Below are 19,762 nucleotides of genomic sequence, written 5' to 3'. Positions count from 1 at the left end.
TCAGGTCAATATCACTAGTAGTTTAAAAATATATATTTTTAATGACCACATGCTTAAATTGTAGGAAACTAATAAGTTTTAATAAATCTTACAATAATATATTATTTAATGAAAGGATCAAGGAGTATAGCAGTAAATGCAGAAAAAAAACTTATTACACGATATCTATTGAATTATATTATGCAAAAATGCTGAAGAATTTCATTTATTTCAAAATGGTAAAACGAAACCTGTGTTCTTATAAATTGAAAGATATGCTTTTGATTAATTCATGTAATTATTACATTATCTTATTAAAAATATTGGCACCAAGTTATATTAAATATTTTGTTGAGACTTTTAACAAAATTGATTGCGTACATTGTACTTGCGCCAAATAGGATCAATACTACGGATAAAATCAAGATTTACATAATCGCATTGCCATAGCTACCGACCGTACAAACACCTTGGTCGACGTAGAATAGTTACCTCTGCAGTACGGCAACCACGTTTGAAATTAAGGTAAGTAATTTTAAGTAAATTTATTCATTTATTATTGCACCATAAAATACATATATAATTATATAATATCGAACGAAAAGGAAAAATGTACAATAAATGAGAATCTTGCAAGAGATATCTTGTCAAAGGTAAGTATCTAGAACCTCATGTTATGACCTAACGCTATGGACAAAAAAATTTTTTTATAGATATTTATTTAAATTTACCTTCTAGATGAATATCAGAAGTTCACGCGTTTATTCCGCTCCTGTACCGAAAATGCCTCCTGGTCTAGTGGAGTTAATGGAAGGACTTGCGAGAGAAGTTCTTAAAAATAATCCAACTGAAGTTTATGAGTTTTGCGCTGAGCACATGCACAAGTTATTACAAATTAGAGACGGCCCAAGTACGTACACATTTCATTATTTATTGTAATGTCTGTTGTAAATATACTCCGACAAAATATTATTATTATGTTTTGATGACTCAAATTCTTTATAATCAATTCGTCACAATAATAATTATAGAAACATATTATTTAGTGTTGTATTTTACGATGGATGCAAGGCAAAGAAACAGCGCAAAAATATTATTTTTAAAGGCAGCCTCTATGCTTACGAAATCTGTTAAAATACTCTTCTTCGTTACATGTGGGTTTCCTAATGCTGTTTTCCTTCATAGCCAAACACGAGAAACGTGTAAGGTTGGAGTGGGCTATTCACACTTGCCTCGTTGATCTTGAGTCCTAGCTTCCAAGGTTGTATATTCTTGTCGAAAAAGTCTGACCGACGAAAAAAGAGTTTCTGCGTCAGAGATGTTTCAATAGTAGCCTGAATTTAAGAAAGACCTAGATAGTCTTATATTCCCGAGTCTCGTAAAGCTTGAAATTCGTTGTTTCTGCTCCTAAATCTTATTGTGTCGGATTGGCTGACTCAAGAGAATAAACCTATGTTTGCACACGCACTTGTTCGTTGTAATATATCTCGCGCATTTGGCTTGTCAGCGATTATAGCCAAAATTAAAAAAGTCATCATTTTTATAAACATGTCTTTATTTTTGTATTTTACCATGTCAATAATAATTAATCCATATTTCATTTTTAATACTTATCCATTATTTTATGAAATAGGTTGGCAAATACCCCACCTGATGGTAAATTGTCACCAACGCCCTTAGACATTGACGCCGCAAGAAATTTTAAACATTGCTTACATCTGCAATGCGCCACCAACCTTGAGAATACAACAATACAAAGTATTGCTGTTTGGTGTTAAAATAAATGGTAATGGGGTGGTATCTACCCAGACGTACTTGTACAAAGCCCTACTAAATAAAGCCCTGAAAGTTGTTATTTTAGTCAATCTAATGTAAATTGCATTGTAGCAACGAAAGTCACCCTAACGTTAAAACAAAAAATAGCGAAAGCTACTACAAAAATAAGGAATAGAGAAGCTCAGCGACGTGATGAGTTTGATAAAAAAATGCAGCTATTACAACATGTTCAAAATGACCAATATTTAAATGACAATATGGTGCACAAAAATGATATCGAGGCAGAGCAGTACATTCAAGAAAATATTGTAAAAATTCCACAAAACCATCTTACAAGTAACATCGAACATGAACTCATTGTGGGGGCAACACAAGTTGCTAATATAATAAATATTACAACATCCGATTTAAAACCAGAAGACAACATTGACCTAAGAAATGAGTCACAAAACGTTAAGCTATTTAATTCTGAGCTTGATAAAATTAACAAAATAGAAGAAGAGTCTTCCGAAATCAAACTAATTGAAGGGACTGATGATAACGGCACTGAAGAAAAATGTTTCGAAAATAATGATAAACTGACAATATGCGTAGATGATCAAAATGAACGAAAAGTTTTAAAAGATAATACGAATTTCGATGAACAAACTGATTTAAATGCGTCTAAGCCAAAAAATATTGAAGACAGCGACATTACAGTTGTAGATGTAAACAACGACAATAAAATAAATCTGAATATTTTGACAGACAATACTGAATCTATTGATGGTAAAGAGACAAATAATGCGCTTAATGGAATTAAAAACTCTAGCACGGCAATTAACTTAGTAGAACATAAAGATCTTAGTGGTAATAATGATAATATCCCAAAGGATAAACATGAAGAGGAAGAAAAAAATTACAAGGTAGAAGATACCACTGTAGAAACGACAGAAGAAGAGAAAACAAGTTCTATTGACAAAAACATTATAAGTAACGATATAATAGTCAAAGAAAACAATCTAGAAGGAAATAGTGATGAAATCACCGAATCAGTAAATAAACAAAATCTTAATACAAATGTTAAAGTTTTTGATGAACCTACCGAAGGCGAATTAAAAAACAAATATGCCGAATCACATGGGCATGTTAATAATAACTCAATGGATTTAGAGACAGCTGCAATTACTATACAGAAAGTATTTAGATCCTTTCTTTTCAGAAACAAAACTTCTAGTATTGACGATTCCGCTAATATTTATATGAATTTGCTGATTGAAGATAAAGAAAAAAAGGTATTTAAAATCATAAATAATCCATGGAGGTAGTTTGTAATTTACGTGCAATTGAAGTTGGCCGTCCTAAAGACAGTTTACACATGTAAAATCGCAATAAGTCAAATTTTATTAAACAGTAATTTTCCATGTACAAAAATAATAAAATTGTATATTCACCAGAAACTTCAGCCTAATGAGTTAGAAAAAAGCTAGTAAAATGGTTTGTTTCCAAAAGCAATATCTTTACCATTCATGGCTTTATTCTAACAATCCAACTTAGATAGATAATATTTATTGTTATACACAATTTAAAGAGATAAAAAATTAACTAATTAATTATAAAATACACGAAACCTAGTATTTCTTACAACACAAGAAACATTTAATTAACATATATCTATGTGTTAAATTATGAATTGTGTAACTTGTCTGTTGTTTACTTTGATGATTTATATAGAAATATTTATCTTTCAGGACGATGAAGTTACGTCTAATAACAATATAATAAAAGATCGAAGGTCTTTAGGGATAAGTAGAATGGATACAGTACTACAAACAGTAAATGAGGAAAAATCCTTATCCTTATCTACTGATGATTCTTCTACTTTATCGAGCGCCGCTACCATAATACAAGCCCATGTAAGAGGTTTTTTAGTCAGAAACAATTTTAATCTTAACAAAACAGCATCTAGTACTTCGGGAATTGATTCTGATGCACAGTCTATGACTTCCTTAGAAGGTGATGTTGACTGTCGCAAAAACAGAACTGTTTTAAATATACACATTGTCCCAGAAGGTGGTCATTATATGAGTAGAGATGAAAGTATGCTCACCTCTATCGATTTGTCTTTAGATGGAAGTCCTCCTAATTCGACTAATTTGCATCCCCTAGGTTATGATAAAAGTGAAAGGCGAAAACAATTAAAAAGAGAAGATGCTATTCAATCAATTTCACCTCCCAGTAATAATAGTGGAAAATTAAGTGAGGATGTAGATTCGGTAAAGGAAGTGTTAATAAATAGTGATAATGATAATTTAAAATGCGAACCTACAAATGATTATGACCTACATCCATTGAATATCAATGAAGTTCATACACCAACACATGTATTAAACGATGATAATATTCCAACTATGATTAATAATGTTGGAACAGAAGCAATTGAAAACAATGAAGTTAATTCGGATATTAAATCGAATCAACTTAATTCTTTATCTCTGAACTCTGATGAAATGGACGTGGTAACTCCGTTTGTTACTTTAGATGAAACGGTATCGTCGGATCATGTAGAAAATGATATAAAATTAATTAATTCTGGAGAATGTCACGATGTGGTTCTACCCACAAAGGTGTCCCGGAATGACACATCTGTCGTCCGCGGTGAGTGAAGACATCTTATTATCAGGTGATAATACTTTCCCTTCTATTAAGGCCAAGGCATGACTGCTTAGTATTAATTATTGTTACAAGTAGTTAGTGGTTGCGTTCTTGAGCCTTTTGACATAATATGTACAATTTAGGATATATATATAATATTTTAAATAGAAGTAGATAGTACTTAAAGTAAAGTGTAGCTTATATTTATCGATAAAGTAAAAGTGATACTATTTTGAAAGCTCTGAACTTGTTTCGAGAAGAAAATATTTTCACCACAGAGCGGTATATTTAAAGTCGATACTTGATGATATAAACTGCATATATTTTAATAAAAAGCAAAAAATAATCCATTTTAAATATTATGTCCATAGAAGTCACAATTTGACTGTTAAACATGTAAATTTCTATCTAAAATATCTCGATAAAATTTTCAACTTCCATAAATTAAATCAACCGATGTTTACATATTATAACGAGTTATTGATCGCTCCGATGCGCTTTTTATTTGAATTATTTAAAGCTTATTAATTAAAGTCTTAGCCAACGATATCAAAAGATAAATAAATAGCTTACTATATAGCCATATGTATGTTTATGAAGTACTTCTTGCCCATCCAGGCAGTAAAAAAATTGCGTTCTAATTTTTTCGTCAGTTTTTATTATTAATATTTCAAGTGTCGTTGCAATGTTATTATAATGGTTCTAACAGGATCTTAGTTTTTATTTTAGCTGTACAGGTAGATAGATTTTTAATTACAGTAATTTCAAAATATTTGTCGTAGGTGTTCTATTTTACAACTTGTTGTTTTTTCATTGTACTTTAATTAAGGTATTTAAAAACAGTACCTGCTTGAGTAGAAAATATTTACAGTAGAAATTATTTATATATCAAATATTATTAAACATATTATTTTAATCGCTTCTCTGAATAACGAATAATATATGTGTACAAATTATATCTCATCACATTGAGTCAATTACTTGAAAATATATGTTTACTTTTTATTGTATTATTTTTATAAATGTGTTAGTTTTTTGTTCTTGACTATAAATTAGAAAGAGTACAATTGACATTCAGCTCTAACATTAAAGTTAAAACAAAGAACAGGTGTAATTTTAAAACATTAAACCCAAATGTAAAAGTTTACTTAATCTTACCTAAAGTAATTATATACTTTTTTTCCAGAGTTCCAGAATGTGGTGGTGTATTTTTTAGTATGGAATAATTCCTAAATTCGATAACAACTGTACTACGATTTATTAAATTATCTCACTAATAATTGTTTATATCTAAATTAGCACTTAATGTAAAACATTTAACACATTTATTAAAATTTGTCATTTATATTTGTTTTTTCATTACGAACCCGATATTTCTATGTATGTAATGGTAAAATTCATGTAATTTCTATATTCTTTTTTAATATTATCATACCTTAGAAGAGCTAGTCTTCGTATAATTCTATTTTATATTGCTTAGATTATGCTTATAGGTAGCATAATTTAACACAAAATAGTCTTAGAATAAATTTAAGGTTTATGACAATAAATAAAAAAGTAACATTTAAATTATATTACGTCTGTTACTGTTCGACTTGTAATTGCCGCCAATTCGGTAAGCACAATCGCCCACCACCTCCAATATTACAAAAGAGTGGTGGAATAAGCAAACCTTTAACAAAAAAAAAGAAGACACCTTATTGCGACTTTAGCTTTTTGATGCGAAACGTCTATCGGCGCACCTTTCGTGGATAAAAGCAACTCGTCTTGCCGTATGCCGTGACGGCAAACAGTATCACGAACGTATACACTTCAATATACAATATGTATAATAATAATATATATTCATTAAACTTTACCGTTTCATAAATTCAAATCATTTGTAAAAAAATATATTGGTATAAAAGGCATTTTATTCAATATAAGATTATATAGATGATAAAAAAGTGTGGGAGCTAGTTAACCATCAGGCAGGGTATATTATATACATAGATAATTGTATTTAACTAACTGTATTTTTGTGAAATGTTGAAAAAGAATAACTACTGAGTTTCTTCTTCTTGATAGAATCTGTATTCCGAACCGGTGATAGTTTCGCTTAATATAGTTTGTTAGACGAGGATTCAAAAGTGCTTGTAAAAGCCTACTTGCATAAAGTATATTATTTTTAATGATAAATTTGCTGTACTTTTTAGTCTATTTAGTCTACCAACTTTTATTCTACTAACTATTTAGTCATTCGTTTTCTTAAATTATTATAAAATCTTATACAATAACCATAAATATCACTGTTATTAATATCCGCTGAGCGCCACATTGTTGTCAGCGCTTTTTAAGTTTCAAACTAATTTGCATGCCATCATTTACGCTGCACTCAGTACGTTAACAATGCAGGTATCACTATTCTTAATCCTACTTTTAATTTGTATTTTATCAGAGTTTTTCAGCGCCATAACACGAACGTTTTCCTAGTGTGTAATCGCATATGCAGGCTATGTGATCATCTAAGTGTTTCAATGTTTCATAGGTTCGATGCCCTTTAATGACCCTTTTTAATTTAGCTGGAAAAAATTATCAAAAGTAGTTTTCTAGTGCTAAATTAGTAAAATACGAAGGAAATATTCGAATCAACAATTCTTTTTAATCGTTACTCCAATATCCATAAACAACTATTCATATCAGCTGTTCAAGTGCGAAAGCAGGTCAGAGAGGTCACGCGTGTCGATACGATTGTACCTATATAATGACGCTCGAGGTATTTGTTACATAACGCGATGCCGCCACTTGGTATTTTTAATTATTAATTCTTCTGTTTTTAAAGAGTTCGAAAAAAATAATTTACTTTTAGGCAACCTCTTAGAAGGTTTCGAGTTTATTCCAACACGATGATCCACTGCGTGTTAATGGTGTTTTACCCTTCCTTAGTTTCTTTAGATTTTAATTCTCCGTGATTGTCTAACATGAGATATGAAATGAAAAGTTAGAAGTATGTACTCGTTTATATTTAAAATGGTATCAACAGTTAGGTAGAGGTCAGAATAGCATATTAGATAGTAATTTTTTAAAGTAAACAAAATATTTAAATTTCAAAGCTACCTAAATGATGAATTTATTAAAATACCCTAATCACAAATAAATACCGGCTGGAAAATTATTACTCTAACTTTTACATGAGTAAGATCACTGGTTAGTAGTAATGGTAGTCTATATTAAAAATAGCGATCAATTTCAGTGGAATCATTTTTGTTCAATGAGTTGCAACTTTTAAGCAAAAATTGGTATACATTGATGTAACTTTCTGCAAATTCAGATCTTGTACTATATACCCTTGTAACATGTAGCCCTGGCGATTTTTGCCTTTTCTGGTATTTTACAAATTAAACAAGTAGAATGACTCAGTATATTTATCAAGTTATCTCCTTTATTTGATCTCTATAAATAACAATAAATACGACGTGAATAAATGTTTTAAGCACTGGCAAAATTAAAATATATTATAATCAGGTAAGCTCATACAAGCCCTATGGCGTCTTCATGTGACACAATTATTAATATTATAATTGTACGACTACCACTGGCCAGGAACATCGATTCTACCAAAATAAATAGCAAGAAACTCAGTCGATTTCCTTTCCACGAAGGAAATTAAATACAATTCAATAAATTAAGTATCCTATAGAAAAATTGACTACGAGAGCTAAACAAACGGCAAAATGTTGAACTTATGCTAATTAGTATGAGTAATCAATGACAAATTGACAATTTAACCGAAAAATATTTTTGAGATCTACGTTTCTACATGAATTTGACCATAATAGTGAAGATTTTTAAGTTTATTATCATGCTCTGGAACGGTCGTCTTTTGGCAAGTGGCACTGATATGGTAAGGAACTAAGCAGTGTCGAAAGACAATTTTATTTAACCCTCTAAAAATGTTGGTACTTATATGTTTTTCAAAGATTATAACATGTTATACTGCAATACAAATTTGCTTTACTCATTTCTCGTCTTTGAGAAATGAGTAATGACAAGTTAATGTCTACCATAGATTATAAATTAATGACAACTGACAAACCACAAAGTGACAGATATCGCACAACAATAGAAAATGGATGTCTTCCGATAAAATTTAAACAATATTATTATTTTTTTACTTTAGTTTCTATAAAGTAGTTTTGTATATTAGTGATACATACATCATAATTATTAGTCACATTTATATTAAATCATATAAAATGATATCACGAAAGGGACAGAAAGCTATCAATGAAGGGGTTGTCGGTAAATATGTGAAAAAAGATACTCCACCTGATTTGCCAAGTAAGTAAATACATAATAGAAATAGCTTAACAATTTCTTTGAGATGATATATATGGGTAAATAATTAAGTAAATACTGCAAATTTTATATAATCATGGTTATCTAAATCATAATGTCTTATTGGCAATACAGTAATAAATGTTTGGACGACTGGGAACAATAGACGGCCACGCAGCCAGCCTTTCGGATCCAGTGATACAAATACTCAAAGTATTGAAAATAAATTCGGTAAATCTCAAACAATGAGTGGTCATGCTGGAAAGTATACTCCTAGTGAGTCTGTACCTAACTTAGCACACAGGTAAATTATGTTATTTCAATTTAAGAACTCATTGTAATCATGAACAATATATTTTTCAAGTAGTGGTTGACCCTTGTGTTAATATAAGGAAGTGACCATTAATTATCATATATATAAAAAAATATTGCAAGAAATCACCACTGAAACAAATAAAAAATAAAATATTTTAAATATTCCAGATTTGCTGGTTTGTCTACTACTGGTGATACTGCTAGCACTTCCAGCAACTTTAACTCTCAGTTTCACTTAGACACTAATTTGGTATGTTTTGTTTAACAAAAAAATATTTGTATAAATGTGTGTTGTGTGCGTGTTATGCGTCAAATTATATTCACAACTTTTCTTTAGGCATCTCATTCAACATTAAACGAAATTGATGAATCATTTAGTCGTCAGACCAGCCATCGATATTATAGACAAACTCAACAAGAAGACCCTATATATCAGAATCAACAGCAGGTATCATATGTGTGTTAAGCATTCAACATTAAATAATAGAATAAACTATTAATTATTATTATAATTTTTTATTAAGTATTATCACCAAATCATTAATAAATACATGGAATTCTCAGTATCTCTACAAAAATAATGTGATTAAATTCTTTTATATCCAAAAAAATTTACTCAATAAAACATTTATTATGTAAAATAATTTAGGTACAACAGCAAAAACAACAACAATATAGTTCCAGGGAGTCTAGTATGCCACGAATATCATCAAACTTAAGTCTGACACCTCGACTTCATCCTCCATCCCCGCATTCAATTAGACTCCATTGCACAGAATGTAAGTATAAGTTAATTCTTTAAGTCTGCAACTCATTTAATAATGCACAGCTATATTGTGAGTTACATAATTTGTGAAATTGAGTGATTTAATAAATATTTAGTGATTTTCATGTTGTGTAAAACATTTTATCAATGTTGACAGTTTTAATTATAATTTTCAATAAGAATATTTTTGTTTGCAGCTTATACAACAGCAAGTCAATCTTCACCAATATATTCCAATTATGTCAATACTCCTGCCCTTCCGTACCACAATAAAGGTCATGGTGGAAATATAATTTCTTCTAGCCAGGGTTTGTCAATGATAATTTTTACATATATCTAAAGCTATAGTAAAGCAGTATCCTAGATATTATGAACAACTTATATCCATTGTATTTTAAAATAGCTATGCTATAATTATTTCTGTTCTAAAAGAGTCAATAAATAATATAATTATCATATTATTGTAAATTATCATAACAACCATAGGTTCTGAAGAGTGTGAGTTGCCCCTACCGCCTGGCTGGTCAGCAGATCGCACTTTAAGGGGGCGCCGCTATTACATGGATCACAATACTCAGACCACACACTGGACGCATCCGCTCGAAAGTGTTCCGCGTCCCTGGCACCGTGTGTCCACTCCACACCATGGCGTTTATTACTTTAAGTAATTAAAATTACTCATAATTTCCTAGAATTATTGTAGTGTGTATATTTTTTTTCAAAAGATTTACTTTAATCTAACTCAGAGGACTAGTAACCTGAGACCCAGGAGAAAATATAATAAGAAATTTAGTTTCAATATTCCTAATAATCTCAATGTTTTTATTTCATGATGTGTCTAAAATACTGCCTATTACAGTGAAATAACTCATCAGACGACATATGCCCATCCATGCTTAGTGGGAGGGTGCTACTTAGTCAGTCCTCTAGTGCCTACTCTTGTTCCACCATACCTTCTGGAGGAAATACCACACTGGCTTATAGTTTATTCAAAAGGTAATAAAAAAGGCATACATGTAAATAATTTGCTACTTGTCAATAATTTATCATTGTATAATATTGAATACTGTTACTTACAGCTGATCAAGAACTAGACCACAAGTTGAGATGGAATATGTTCCGTTTGAGTGAACTTGATTGTTATTCAGATATGCTGACAAGACTTTATAAACAGGAGCTTCAGCTAATTGTTATGAAATATGAGCAATACAGGTAAATTTATTAATATTAAAAATTAAGGCAAAAATAATAAAGAACACAGTTATCACATCATCCATTGATGTCCATGATGTCTCGACTTTTCAGTGTCTCTTGTTTATTCTTTTATGTATAATCATTTTTATATATTGAAATTGTATAAAGTTTATGGTCAAATTAAAATATTCATTTTATATTTATTTGTTTCAATAAAGGAAATGTTTTTTTTTCTTCTTATTTTATGAATGATATGATTATTAAAAAAATTCTAGTGTCATTTTTAAGGTTTTTCAGTCTTGATTAATGTTGCTACAGGCTATTTACATAATAACAATTGATTGTTTTCTTTCAGATCTGCTTTATTACAAGAACTTGAAAGAAGAAGGCATGCCAAGGCTTGTCATGCACATTCAAATTATTAAGTCAAACATAAATGCCCTAATGAGCTGTGATTTAATATATAAGATAAAATGTACATAAAGAATTAACTATGAAAATTCTTTTCTCCTTAATAAGTGCCTTACTTTTTGCCTTATAAACTAAGAACTATGGTAATGGAATTATTTTGTTATTTAAAAATATCTTTTAAATAAATTATAATTATATACATAAATGTTAATCTTTGCAACTATAAACATTAATAGTTCATACCACAGGTATGATACTTATATTTTAAAATTAAAAGAATGTCAATTTCTTAACTGTGGTAAAATAATCAGCAATAAATAGTTCATAAAAATTACAATTATTTATTTAATAATGCTTATTCTACAGTTAATTATTTACCTTATGAAATACATCACAGATTTTCTAATAAATTATTGACTTAATTCTTCTGTGTCTTCTTTATTTGGTTCACTATTTGATCGAACTTCCTCACCCTGAACGATATCATATTCATCAACTTTTGTAAATCCTGCTATTTTGTACACTTTCGCATTCTTAATACCCAATGTGTTTGCCCATGCACGCGCTAAAAGTTAGATACACAAGTTAATACCTTACTAATATTGTCATAGAGAAAAATAGTTAACTACAATACTTAATAAGTGAGAGGTTACCTGGCGGAATGGATTTTTCCTCATCTGATTTAAGTCCATGATAATGGGCCCAATCTGCTTTGCCTTGGTATATGTTGTATATAAGTATCCCAAACGCATTCCATGCTATAAATCCATAAGCTAAACTGAGCCGTCTTTTCCAAAGAATGGCGACGTCTTCAGGAATTGGTTTCGTTCTACGTCGAATTATTCTATGCCACCATTTGTGTATCATTTTGCAACGAAAATTATATAATTAAATAGTAGTGGGAACAAACAACAAATAAACGTCAGGCTGATAATGTCAAAATTGACATTTTTTTTTTTAAATTGTCAATCTTGATCATAAATATCTGTAAATGCCTTGAATTCTTACTGTAAGCACAACACACAGATACCAAAAATAAAAAAAATATTAATGTCACAGTGTTTGTCGTCATAAAATTATACATAAAAAAGCGTTTAAAAAAATTATGTTTTTACTCAAATTAGAAAACCATACTTGTAATTTATCAAAGATACAGTGCTTTTGGTAAGTAGTACTTAATATAGTATTTTTCTTACACTATTTACAACATTATGTTAATCATTCGAAGATCTATAAATATATTAATCAACTTGGAGTCACCTCGAAAATAAATACCTATCCAAAGCCTAAACCTAAGATATAACTATCCAATAATATTTTTTTTATGATATCTCTAATTCATTAAGTCTTACGGAAATGTCAATGTATTAATTAAAATTCTTTGATCATAAGTTTAAAATATAGGTACTTATTATTAAATTATATTGTTGTCTACAAAATTATATTAAATAACAATCGACTGCTTCGTCAGTCCTCTTTTTATTATATTATAGGTAGGCGGATGGACTAATGGCCCATCTGATGGCAAATGGTCACTACCATTTCTTACATCGCCAATGCATCAATGCGCGTCCCTCGTGTGCGTGTAGTTACACTAGCTCACTCGCCCATCGAAATGGAACACGATAATACTAAGTATTGCTGCTAAGCGGTATAATATCTGATCGGTGGGTAGTACTTTCCCAGATGAGGTTACACAAAGTTCTACCATGAAGCAGTCTAGTGGCTAGCTATAAGGCTGCAAATACCGAATCGCTAGGTCAGGGCGATAAAAAGTTATTCCATGACTCGGAATGCACCTAAAAGTAGTTGGTGTCAGATTTATCTTCCCATCATGCCTACCTATTCCAATATTTAAACACAAATATTTTCTCCATAAATAATTTTTTTATATTATTTACTGAAAAAAAAATCGATGAAATTCACATTCGTGACGAGGCCGTATAAAAATATTGGAAGGTCAACTCGTTGTATACATTCTACACTGTTATGACGAATCTGTGCAGCAAAGTACCTAGTACCATCCAGAGATAGTCACCGTAGGACTCTTACAGATATAAATCATTAAATATCGATATAAAAATTAGTATGATTTTGTAAAAATATACTTTAGAAGATAATGATGTAGAATAGATTACGCTCTTGTTACAATGTATGTTATTCCAAAAATTCAAGTAAGTACATATACCTAAAATTTTTAAGTATACAGTTATAAATTTCGCAATAAGGACCATGTGTGATTCAGTAATCAAAACTAGAATATTATTTGATAAAGAAGGTACACAAATAACTTTCATCGAATCGGAACTTTCACGGAATCGTTCATGTGTGTACAATCACAAATTTCTTCGCGAAAGCGTTAAAGTCAAGTTTGGAACCTTAGAGAAGGTCGAGTCGACTACCGACATTGCTTTGTTTACGTTCAATTGGATAACACTGTTTCAGCATTATATTATTTTTTATTGAAATGGGAAAATCTGGAAAAAAGTGCGTTTAAACGAAAATATTTTTATTTTTTGGATTATAAATGGGTCGTAATGTTTAGTTCGAGTTTATTATTTTATACTTTATCTAAAAAGGAAAATACTTTAGTTATTATAACTCGTAGCTTACCTTCTCTATTTCTCTAAATAAAATAAAATATATTTTAGGATTAAATCCGATAAGATAAATACATTAAGAAAACAATACGATGCTTTCCTCGAGGATGACAAAAAGCGAAGGGATCGGAATGAATATATTTTGGGACGTCTTGAAGAAATGCGCTCATCTACAGCTCTTGTCCAAATATATCATAAGGTAATTCATTTCATTTCAATAATGATAATAATACTTACTACACAAAGGAGTATCGCCAACTACGTAGGACATATTCTCTCAATCTTATAGTCTGATACGACGGCAAGTCCAGTACGATCGGAATAAGTTCAGACAACGGACCAACGGCTTTACGATTTTTCCGAGGCAAATGCACAAACACAGGCAAGGAGAGTACACATTTCTTACATTCTGCTACTGAGAATTTTTCAACTAATAAACCCAATCCCTTTATATCGGCCCGACGTAGGCTTTGACCCCGGGTCTCGGGATCGGCGGCTTTATATCTAAACCAGTAGTTGCCAAACTTATTTTTCTCGTGGACCACCTATTGGCATGTGTCCGTAACCACAGTTTGAGAGAAACACTAAAATATGAACTAAATTTAAATTTGTTTAATATTGGTGCTTTTAATTCTAAGTAACCCTAATCCTTAGTAACCCTACGAGTATTTCAGCAATTAAAATCTATGAATTTGTTAGTGATTCTCTCAAACTGATGAAGAAAAGAAAAAAAAGAAGAGGTGGGTTGGCATCAAGTATTTATAGTGGTGATCAAGTTGATGTCTGAACAAACATTAAGCATTGTCGGGCGGATAGCGCTTTGCAAGTCTTTACACGAAATTGTACGTAATATCGAATACGCAAGTTTGGACAAGTAACTGTCGCTTGCTTTATTAAAATATTATCTGCGTAGTTAGGTACTTAAAACAATGTAGGTAGGCCCTTATAAAAACTATGCTTACATTTTTGCTCTTTACTATCAAAAGCAGATAAATTTTCGTAGACCCCCATTTTTTATTCAAGCCTACGTAGACCCCCAGCAAGTCTCCCGTGGACTCCTGGGGGTCCACCTGGACCACTTTGGGAATCACTGATCTAGACCAAAGAGGTAGTGATGATAATACTAGGTTAGTAAATATACTCACACCATTATTATTTTTTAGGAAAATGCCCACATTAAAGACAGTTGCTTTTCTAGTCGAAGAATTTCAGACTACTTAAACAATCCTTCAAGAATAGAAACAACAAGTAAATCAACTACACCATCTGATTGTCTAACGAAACAACTCGAATCATCTATATTAAAGGAAATTAGCAAAAATTACATACTTATTCCAAAACTACAACCGCGCCTTTCAAGTGGCCTTTCATATCCTAACCCTCTTACTGAAAATGCTGACACCGATTGGAAAAGCAAGTACAATATTTTAAACGAATTAAAGAAAAATGAAAAAGAATCTGTACCAGATAAAGTACATGATTTTATTTTGGAAGAAAAACATAAATCGTCTTTATTTTCTGAAGAATCAGAAAAGCAGCAACAAAATAAAATAAATGATGATGTAGCTGTAACTGTTAATTTAAATTCTCCAAAATATGAATTTCATTTAAATAAATCAAATTCCAACATTATTGATAAAGACATCACCGATGGAAGTACAAAAAACTATGAATCTCATGATAAACTGGACAATACTGTTCCACAAATCGAAATTCCCAAAAAACATATATCGCATAACTTAGAACCTTCCAAAGATGGTCAATATGCTCTAGCTAATGATAATATGCATAAAATTGAAGTTTCGCAACAGCTGTTTATTGAGCCTAATTCTGAAATATGTACAAACATCGCGGTTAACAATAACGTTGAAAACCATGACATTTCTCAAGAAACAACAAATATGGATATGAACAAAATGGACAATCAATGTGATGGAAAAGGTGATGAACAACCTAATGAATCGTTTAAGGCAAATCAATCAGAACATAAAAACCCAGAATACAAAGAAGAAATTTCAGACACTGATAAAATAGACAGTCGAAATGTGAGTGAGAACGATATTAAGTGTTCAGGCGAGTTTCAGGAAAGTTCTAAAGATTATGTAGAAAATGAATCAGCAATCAATAATATTCAAAACCATTATTCAAATGAAGCTCGTATGAATAGTGATCAAAATGCGAATGCAGAAATAAATGAGTTGGAAAAAGAACAGAACGAAATGTTTTACACAGAAAATTCTGAAAAATATGATGAAAGTAATGTAGAAACTGTCGGAAATGCTATAGAAAATGAAAACTATACAAATGATCAATATCCTTACTATGATGAATCACAGCAAGAACAACCATACACAACTGAAATTAATGAACATGAAGAATCGACAGAGCGATATGATCCAAATTACGAACAACAGTATACGGAAAATTATGAAAATGTACCTCAGTATGATGATCAGCAATATGAAGTTGACAATTCTTACGAAACTCAGCAAGTTCCAGTAGATTCTACGATTAATTATGAAGAAGTACCACTGAGCAATGTTGATAATTTTGAACCTTTACCAACTGAGCGTAATATGGATATATCTTATCAGAATCAAGAAGCAACTGAATACAATTTAGAAAATGAGAATTACGAATCTCAACATTATGATACGAATGAACAGCAGGAATATGGAAGAACAGTAAAAAATGATCAAAAACAATATGCAATTGACCAAGAATTCAATCAAATGAAAACTGAACAAGAAACTGCTAAGGAATTGGAAGAGGTACTAGATATAGAAGATGGCTATATAAATAATGAAAATACAACTTTAAATGATAACACAGAAGATACTATAAGCACACATAACTCTTCTATTAAAAATGAATCCAGTTTGAAGGTGTCATAACAAACTGTTTTACGTAATAAAGCCATAAGACATTTAAACATTATATTAATAAAAATTTGTTCATTTTTAACTATTTTAAAATTGTTTTAATTAATAATTAAAAAGAGATGTAATAGAAATCTAAACATTCATTGTTGTATCCATTGTCTTCAATAAAACAAATAAAAATATTTAAGCTATTTTATTTATTTGATATTATTTATGGAAATTATCTGCCAATGAATAATAATATAAATTATATACTTCTATGTAGGCAGTGGCAGGTTTTCTAAGACAGAGGCTTGTTCTGGAATGAGAGCTTCAAAGGGCTTTTTCCAGTGATCTTTAACCCATGGTAATCTCTCTAGGCCTGTTGCCCAATGGTGAATTCTACATCTCACATTGACTTCTTCTTTATTATTAATCTGAAAATTTGTTTTGTATAGCTATATAAACAAGTGATTGAATTTTTTATGATATGATATGCTATGGTATTTATACTTTAAAAGCCATAAAATCTACAAAGTTTCAGCTAGTTAGTGTGACATGTAGACATGCTTAGTGGTAGGCTTTGTGCAAATTATTGCAATTAGCAATTGAAAAATAAAAAGATGAATATTATATTCATAATAATGATGTTATGCTCAATGTTAATGAGGTATTTAGCAGAGATGTAATGGACCTCCGTAACCGAAAATCATTGTTGTTGTTATTATAATTGTATTTACATAGTGTTAACTTATAGAGAGTAGCTATATGCATTTTGAAGCTATTCGTTTTTTTTCGGTGATTATACCTAATAATAATAATAGCCTTTAGTCTAAGTAGTTACAAATTTTAAATAAATTAATATCTGGAACTAAAACTGTCCGAAACAATTGGATAATCAGAAATAATTTTGAATCCATAACTGTATCTGAAACCAGTATAATATTTTACATATATCAAGATCCAGATCCAAATAACATATCCATAACATCCCTGGTACATAGGTAGAAAAAAAAATTGCAAATACTTTTTATTTTCTATTAATACTTAGAAAAAAAAAAGCCTGATTGACTTTTTTTATCTAGTCTCTTTTATCTTTATTTAATCATATATGCTTAAAATAAAATCTCAGGTCAGCATAGCTAGGCTAACTGCTCAAGAGATTTATATAAGAAATATAGCTCATGAATGTGTCCACAAAGACACATGAGTTCTGTCATTTTATTCTCAAAATTTGATAAGGCAGTAAATCAACATTTACATTTATTGTATTGTTGTTATTATACAACTATTCTAAGCACATGTTATATTCTTCTGTAACTTGATAAAATGAAAATCAAACATAAATCAACTTACTTTAACAGTGACATAAAACTCTTTCTCCTGTAAAGATAGGTCTGGTCCAGTTATTGTGACAGGTGGCATTATTATAGCATGTTCCGGCACAACATAGCATGCTTTTCGGAAACTTGCCCTAATATGCCAGGGTTGTAGTGTCCATGGCTCTGTTTTACTCATTATTATTTGTAAAACAAGACGTGATAAGCATCCCATTGTCTGAGTGAAAAAAAAATTAAGATTTACAATTTTGTCAAGAACACAAATATAATTAATTTGACATATAATATTTATATGACATTCACAAATATTTTGAATATTAGGTTTTATTAAAAAACAATATTATTCATGGGTGGTTAAGATAATTCTAGTCTATTATATCACTCATTTAAAGCTTAAACAAAGTTTCATATATATTGCATGTTTGGACTCACCCTCTGAACATATGGGGAACTATATTTAGATGTAACCTTTGGTTTACTTTCATCAACTTGGTATTTTTCCAAATTCTCTGGATTAGCATATACAGCTAGACCCGGCAGAAGGTAATCTCTATAAGCTATTGTCGGACGAAGTGACAGCACATCTCCCTGATTACCCACACCTAAAAAATTATTTATGTGTTACCCAGTAGCCATACTAAGACAATATGCAATTGATTGAATGTATATTATTGAATCATTTTATACATTAAAGCATTTTTACCATCAACAAATTGATTCAAAATTATTTTTAAATCTGACTTCTTGGTTACACTGGTGTCCTCTATTAAATCATATACAAAATGCCTGGCTCGTAGTTTTGATGGTTTACCACCTTTCTTATGTAATGGAGGGGGCCATTTTCTTTTTAATACAAACGTATTCTGTAAAATTATTAAACTCTATTAGAAAGGTGGAAATTAGGCACAGAACAACAATGTTAGCCTGGCCACTTCTTCCTGTGAAGCAGTATGATGCAGTCTCCATTTTAACACAGGAAAGTAAACAAAGTTTTCAAACAAATTTCGTTCTACACGTTACTTAATATGCAGTGATAATATTGTAAGACCTCAAGTAATTTTTATATTCATAGGGAAATCGTGGACGTAATGAGTAGCTCAGTAACAAAAAATATATACCCGTGTCTGCTGATGTATTAAATTTGGACCTGTGGCTATGGTTTTAGATAACGCTAATCGTAAACCAAACATACTGCGTTATTATTATTTTTTATTATAAACTAAAATCATCTAAATATTAATTTAATAACATTTAGGTCTTCAATAAATTAGGTTAGTATAAACTTCAAAGTTATTACGATTTAGGGTATTATTTTGAAATTTATAGATGCAGTGTTGTCACATTTTTAAGCAGTTTACCTGTAATTCTACGTAATAATCATATAATCTAATTCCTCTGAAATTCGTATAAGAGCTATTTTTAAATTATTTAAATGAAAATAAAAACAATGAGACGGTATTTTAAATAAGAAAAAGTATTTCATGGTTGTATACTCAATATATTTTTTAGAAATAAATACTCTTAATTTAAGTATTTTCCTTATCTGCGATTTAAAATTTATATTTACTT

General features: G+C 30.3%; 5 protein-coding genes across 8 annotated transcripts; 3 read left to right on the top strand and 2 right to left on the bottom strand.

Annotated features, from left to right (window-relative positions):
- The first annotated feature begins 312 nt into the window (after nt 1-312).
- LOC113399481 (protein PF3D7_1417600-like) lies at nt 313-5,746 on the top strand. Of its 2 annotated transcripts, none has more exons than XM_026638629.2 (5): nt 313-504; nt 718-889; nt 1,867-3,029; nt 3,486-4,392; nt 5,576-5,746. In XM_026638629.2, exons 2-5 carry the CDS (start codon nt 718-720, stop codon nt 5,620-5,622), a joined length of 2,289 nt encoding a protein of 762 aa, XP_026494414.2. In that variant the 5' UTR covers nt 313-504; the 3' UTR covers nt 5,623-5,746. The 2 variants fall into 2 exon arrangements, with proteins under 2 accessions (XP_026494414.2, XP_026494415.2); XM_026638630.2 differs by having other exon boundaries at nt 314-504; nt 3,486-4,417; nt 5,576-5,710.
- Nucleotides 5,747-8,441: 2,695 nt separating this feature from the next.
- On the top strand, nt 8,442-11,481 carry LOC113399335 (scaffold protein salvador). Of its 2 annotated transcripts, none has more exons than XM_026638436.2 (10): nt 8,442-8,709; nt 8,842-9,010; nt 9,190-9,271; nt 9,359-9,469; nt 9,671-9,800; nt 9,985-10,095; nt 10,274-10,451; nt 10,647-10,783; nt 10,867-10,999; nt 11,337-11,481. In XM_026638436.2, exons 1-10 carry the CDS (start codon nt 8,625-8,627, stop codon nt 11,404-11,406), a joined length of 1,206 nt encoding a protein of 401 aa, XP_026494221.1. In that variant the 5' UTR covers nt 8,442-8,624; the 3' UTR covers nt 11,407-11,481. The 2 variants fall into 2 exon arrangements, with proteins under 2 accessions (XP_026494221.1, XP_026494220.1); XM_026638435.2 differs by having other exon boundaries at nt 9,359-9,478.
- A 238-nt stretch (nt 11,482-11,719) lies between these two features.
- Nucleotides 11,720-12,349, bottom strand: LOC113399336 (uncharacterized). Its single transcript, XM_026638437.2, has 2 exons — nt 12,046-12,349; nt 11,720-11,957 (listed from the first exon to the last, which is right to left on the bottom strand). The coding sequence occupies exons 1-2, from the start codon at nt 12,257-12,259 to the stop codon at nt 11,803-11,805; spliced, it is 369 nt and encodes a 122-aa protein (XP_026494222.1). The 5' UTR covers nt 12,260-12,349; the 3' UTR covers nt 11,720-11,802.
- Nucleotides 12,350-12,483: 134 nt separating this feature from the next.
- On the top strand, nt 12,484-16,898 carry LOC113399363 (protein PFC0760c-like). Of its 2 annotated transcripts, none has more exons than XM_064217938.1 (3): nt 12,484-12,556; nt 14,044-14,191; nt 15,156-16,898. In XM_064217938.1, exons 1-3 carry the CDS (start codon nt 12,498-12,500, stop codon nt 16,884-16,886), a joined length of 1,938 nt encoding a protein of 645 aa, XP_064074008.1. In that variant the 5' UTR covers nt 12,484-12,497; the 3' UTR covers nt 16,887-16,898. The 2 variants fall into 2 exon arrangements, with proteins under 2 accessions (XP_064074008.1, XP_026494261.2); XM_026638476.2 differs by lacking the exon at nt 12,484-12,556 and adding an exon at nt 13,801-13,879.
- A 170-nt stretch (nt 16,899-17,068) lies between these two features.
- On the bottom strand, nt 17,069-19,517 carry LOC113399361 (large ribosomal subunit protein bL9m). The gene is made up of 5 exons (XM_026638473.2): nt 19,312-19,517; nt 18,897-19,056; nt 18,626-18,795; nt 18,210-18,410; nt 17,069-17,290 (listed from the first exon to the last, which is right to left on the bottom strand). The coding sequence occupies exons 1-5, from the start codon at nt 19,381-19,383 to the stop codon at nt 17,132-17,134; spliced, it is 762 nt and encodes a 253-aa protein (XP_026494258.1). The 5' UTR covers nt 19,384-19,517; the 3' UTR covers nt 17,069-17,131.
- Between the last annotated feature and the right edge of the window lie 245 nt (nt 19,518-19,762).

The sequence above is a fragment of the Vanessa tameamea genome, chromosome 19 (genome assembly GCF_037043105.1).
Source record: "Vanessa tameamea isolate UH-Manoa-2023 chromosome 19, ilVanTame1 primary haplotype, whole genome shotgun sequence".
Classification (NCBI taxonomy): Eukaryota; Metazoa; Arthropoda; class Insecta; order Lepidoptera; family Nymphalidae; genus Vanessa; species Vanessa tameamea.
This window is presented reverse-complemented; position numbering and strand designations above follow the sequence as displayed.

Coding starts and splice junctions, on each gene's coding strand:
- LOC113399481 (XM_026638629.2), top strand. CDS start 718: ATGAATATCAGAAGTTCACGCGTTTATTCCGCTCCTGTACCGAAAATG. Junction 890..1,866: donor ACAAATTAGAGACGGCCCAA/GTACGTACACAT, acceptor ATTGCATTGTAG/CAACGAAAGTCACCCTAACG. Junction 4,393..5,575: donor TGACACATCTGTCGTCCGCG/GTGAGTGAAGAC, acceptor CTTTTTTTCCAG/AGTTCCAGAATGTGGTGGTG.
- LOC113399335 (XM_026638435.2), top strand. CDS start 8,625: ATGATATCACGAAAGGGACAGAAAGCTATCAATGAAGGGGTTGTCGGT. Junction 9,011..9,189: donor GTACCTAACTTAGCACACAG/GTAAATTATGTT, acceptor TAAATATTCCAG/ATTTGCTGGTTTGTCTACTA. Junction 11,000..11,336: donor ATGAAATATGAGCAATACAG/GTAAATTTATTA, acceptor GTTTTCTTTCAG/ATCTGCTTTATTACAAGAAC.
- LOC113399336 (XM_026638437.2), bottom strand. CDS start 12,259: ATGATACACAAATGGTGGCATAGAATAATTCGACGTAGAACGAAACCA. Junction 11,958..12,045: donor GGAAAAATCCATTCCGCCAG/GTAACCTCTCAC, acceptor TCTAACTTTTAG/CGCGTGCATGGGCAAACACA.
- LOC113399363 (XM_064217938.1), top strand. CDS start 12,498: ATGTTTTTACTCAAATTAGAAAACCATACTTGTAATTTATCAAAGATA. Junction 12,557..14,043: donor TCAAAGATACAGTGCTTTTG/GTAAGTAGTACT, acceptor AATATATTTTAG/GATTAAATCCGATAAGATAA. Junction 14,192..15,155: donor TTGTCCAAATATATCATAAG/GTAATTCATTTC, acceptor ATTATTTTTTAG/GAAAATGCCCACATTAAAGA.
- LOC113399361 (XM_026638473.2), bottom strand. CDS start 19,383: ATGTTTGGTTTACGATTAGCGTTATCTAAAACCATAGCCACAGGTCCA. Junction 18,796..18,896: donor TTTGAATCAATTTGTTGATG/GTAAAAATGCTT, acceptor ATAATTTTTTAG/GTGTGGGTAATCAGGGAGAT. Junction 18,411..18,625: donor GTTCCCCATATGTTCAGAGG/GTGAGTCCAAAC, acceptor TTTTTCACTCAG/ACAATGGGATGCTTATCACG.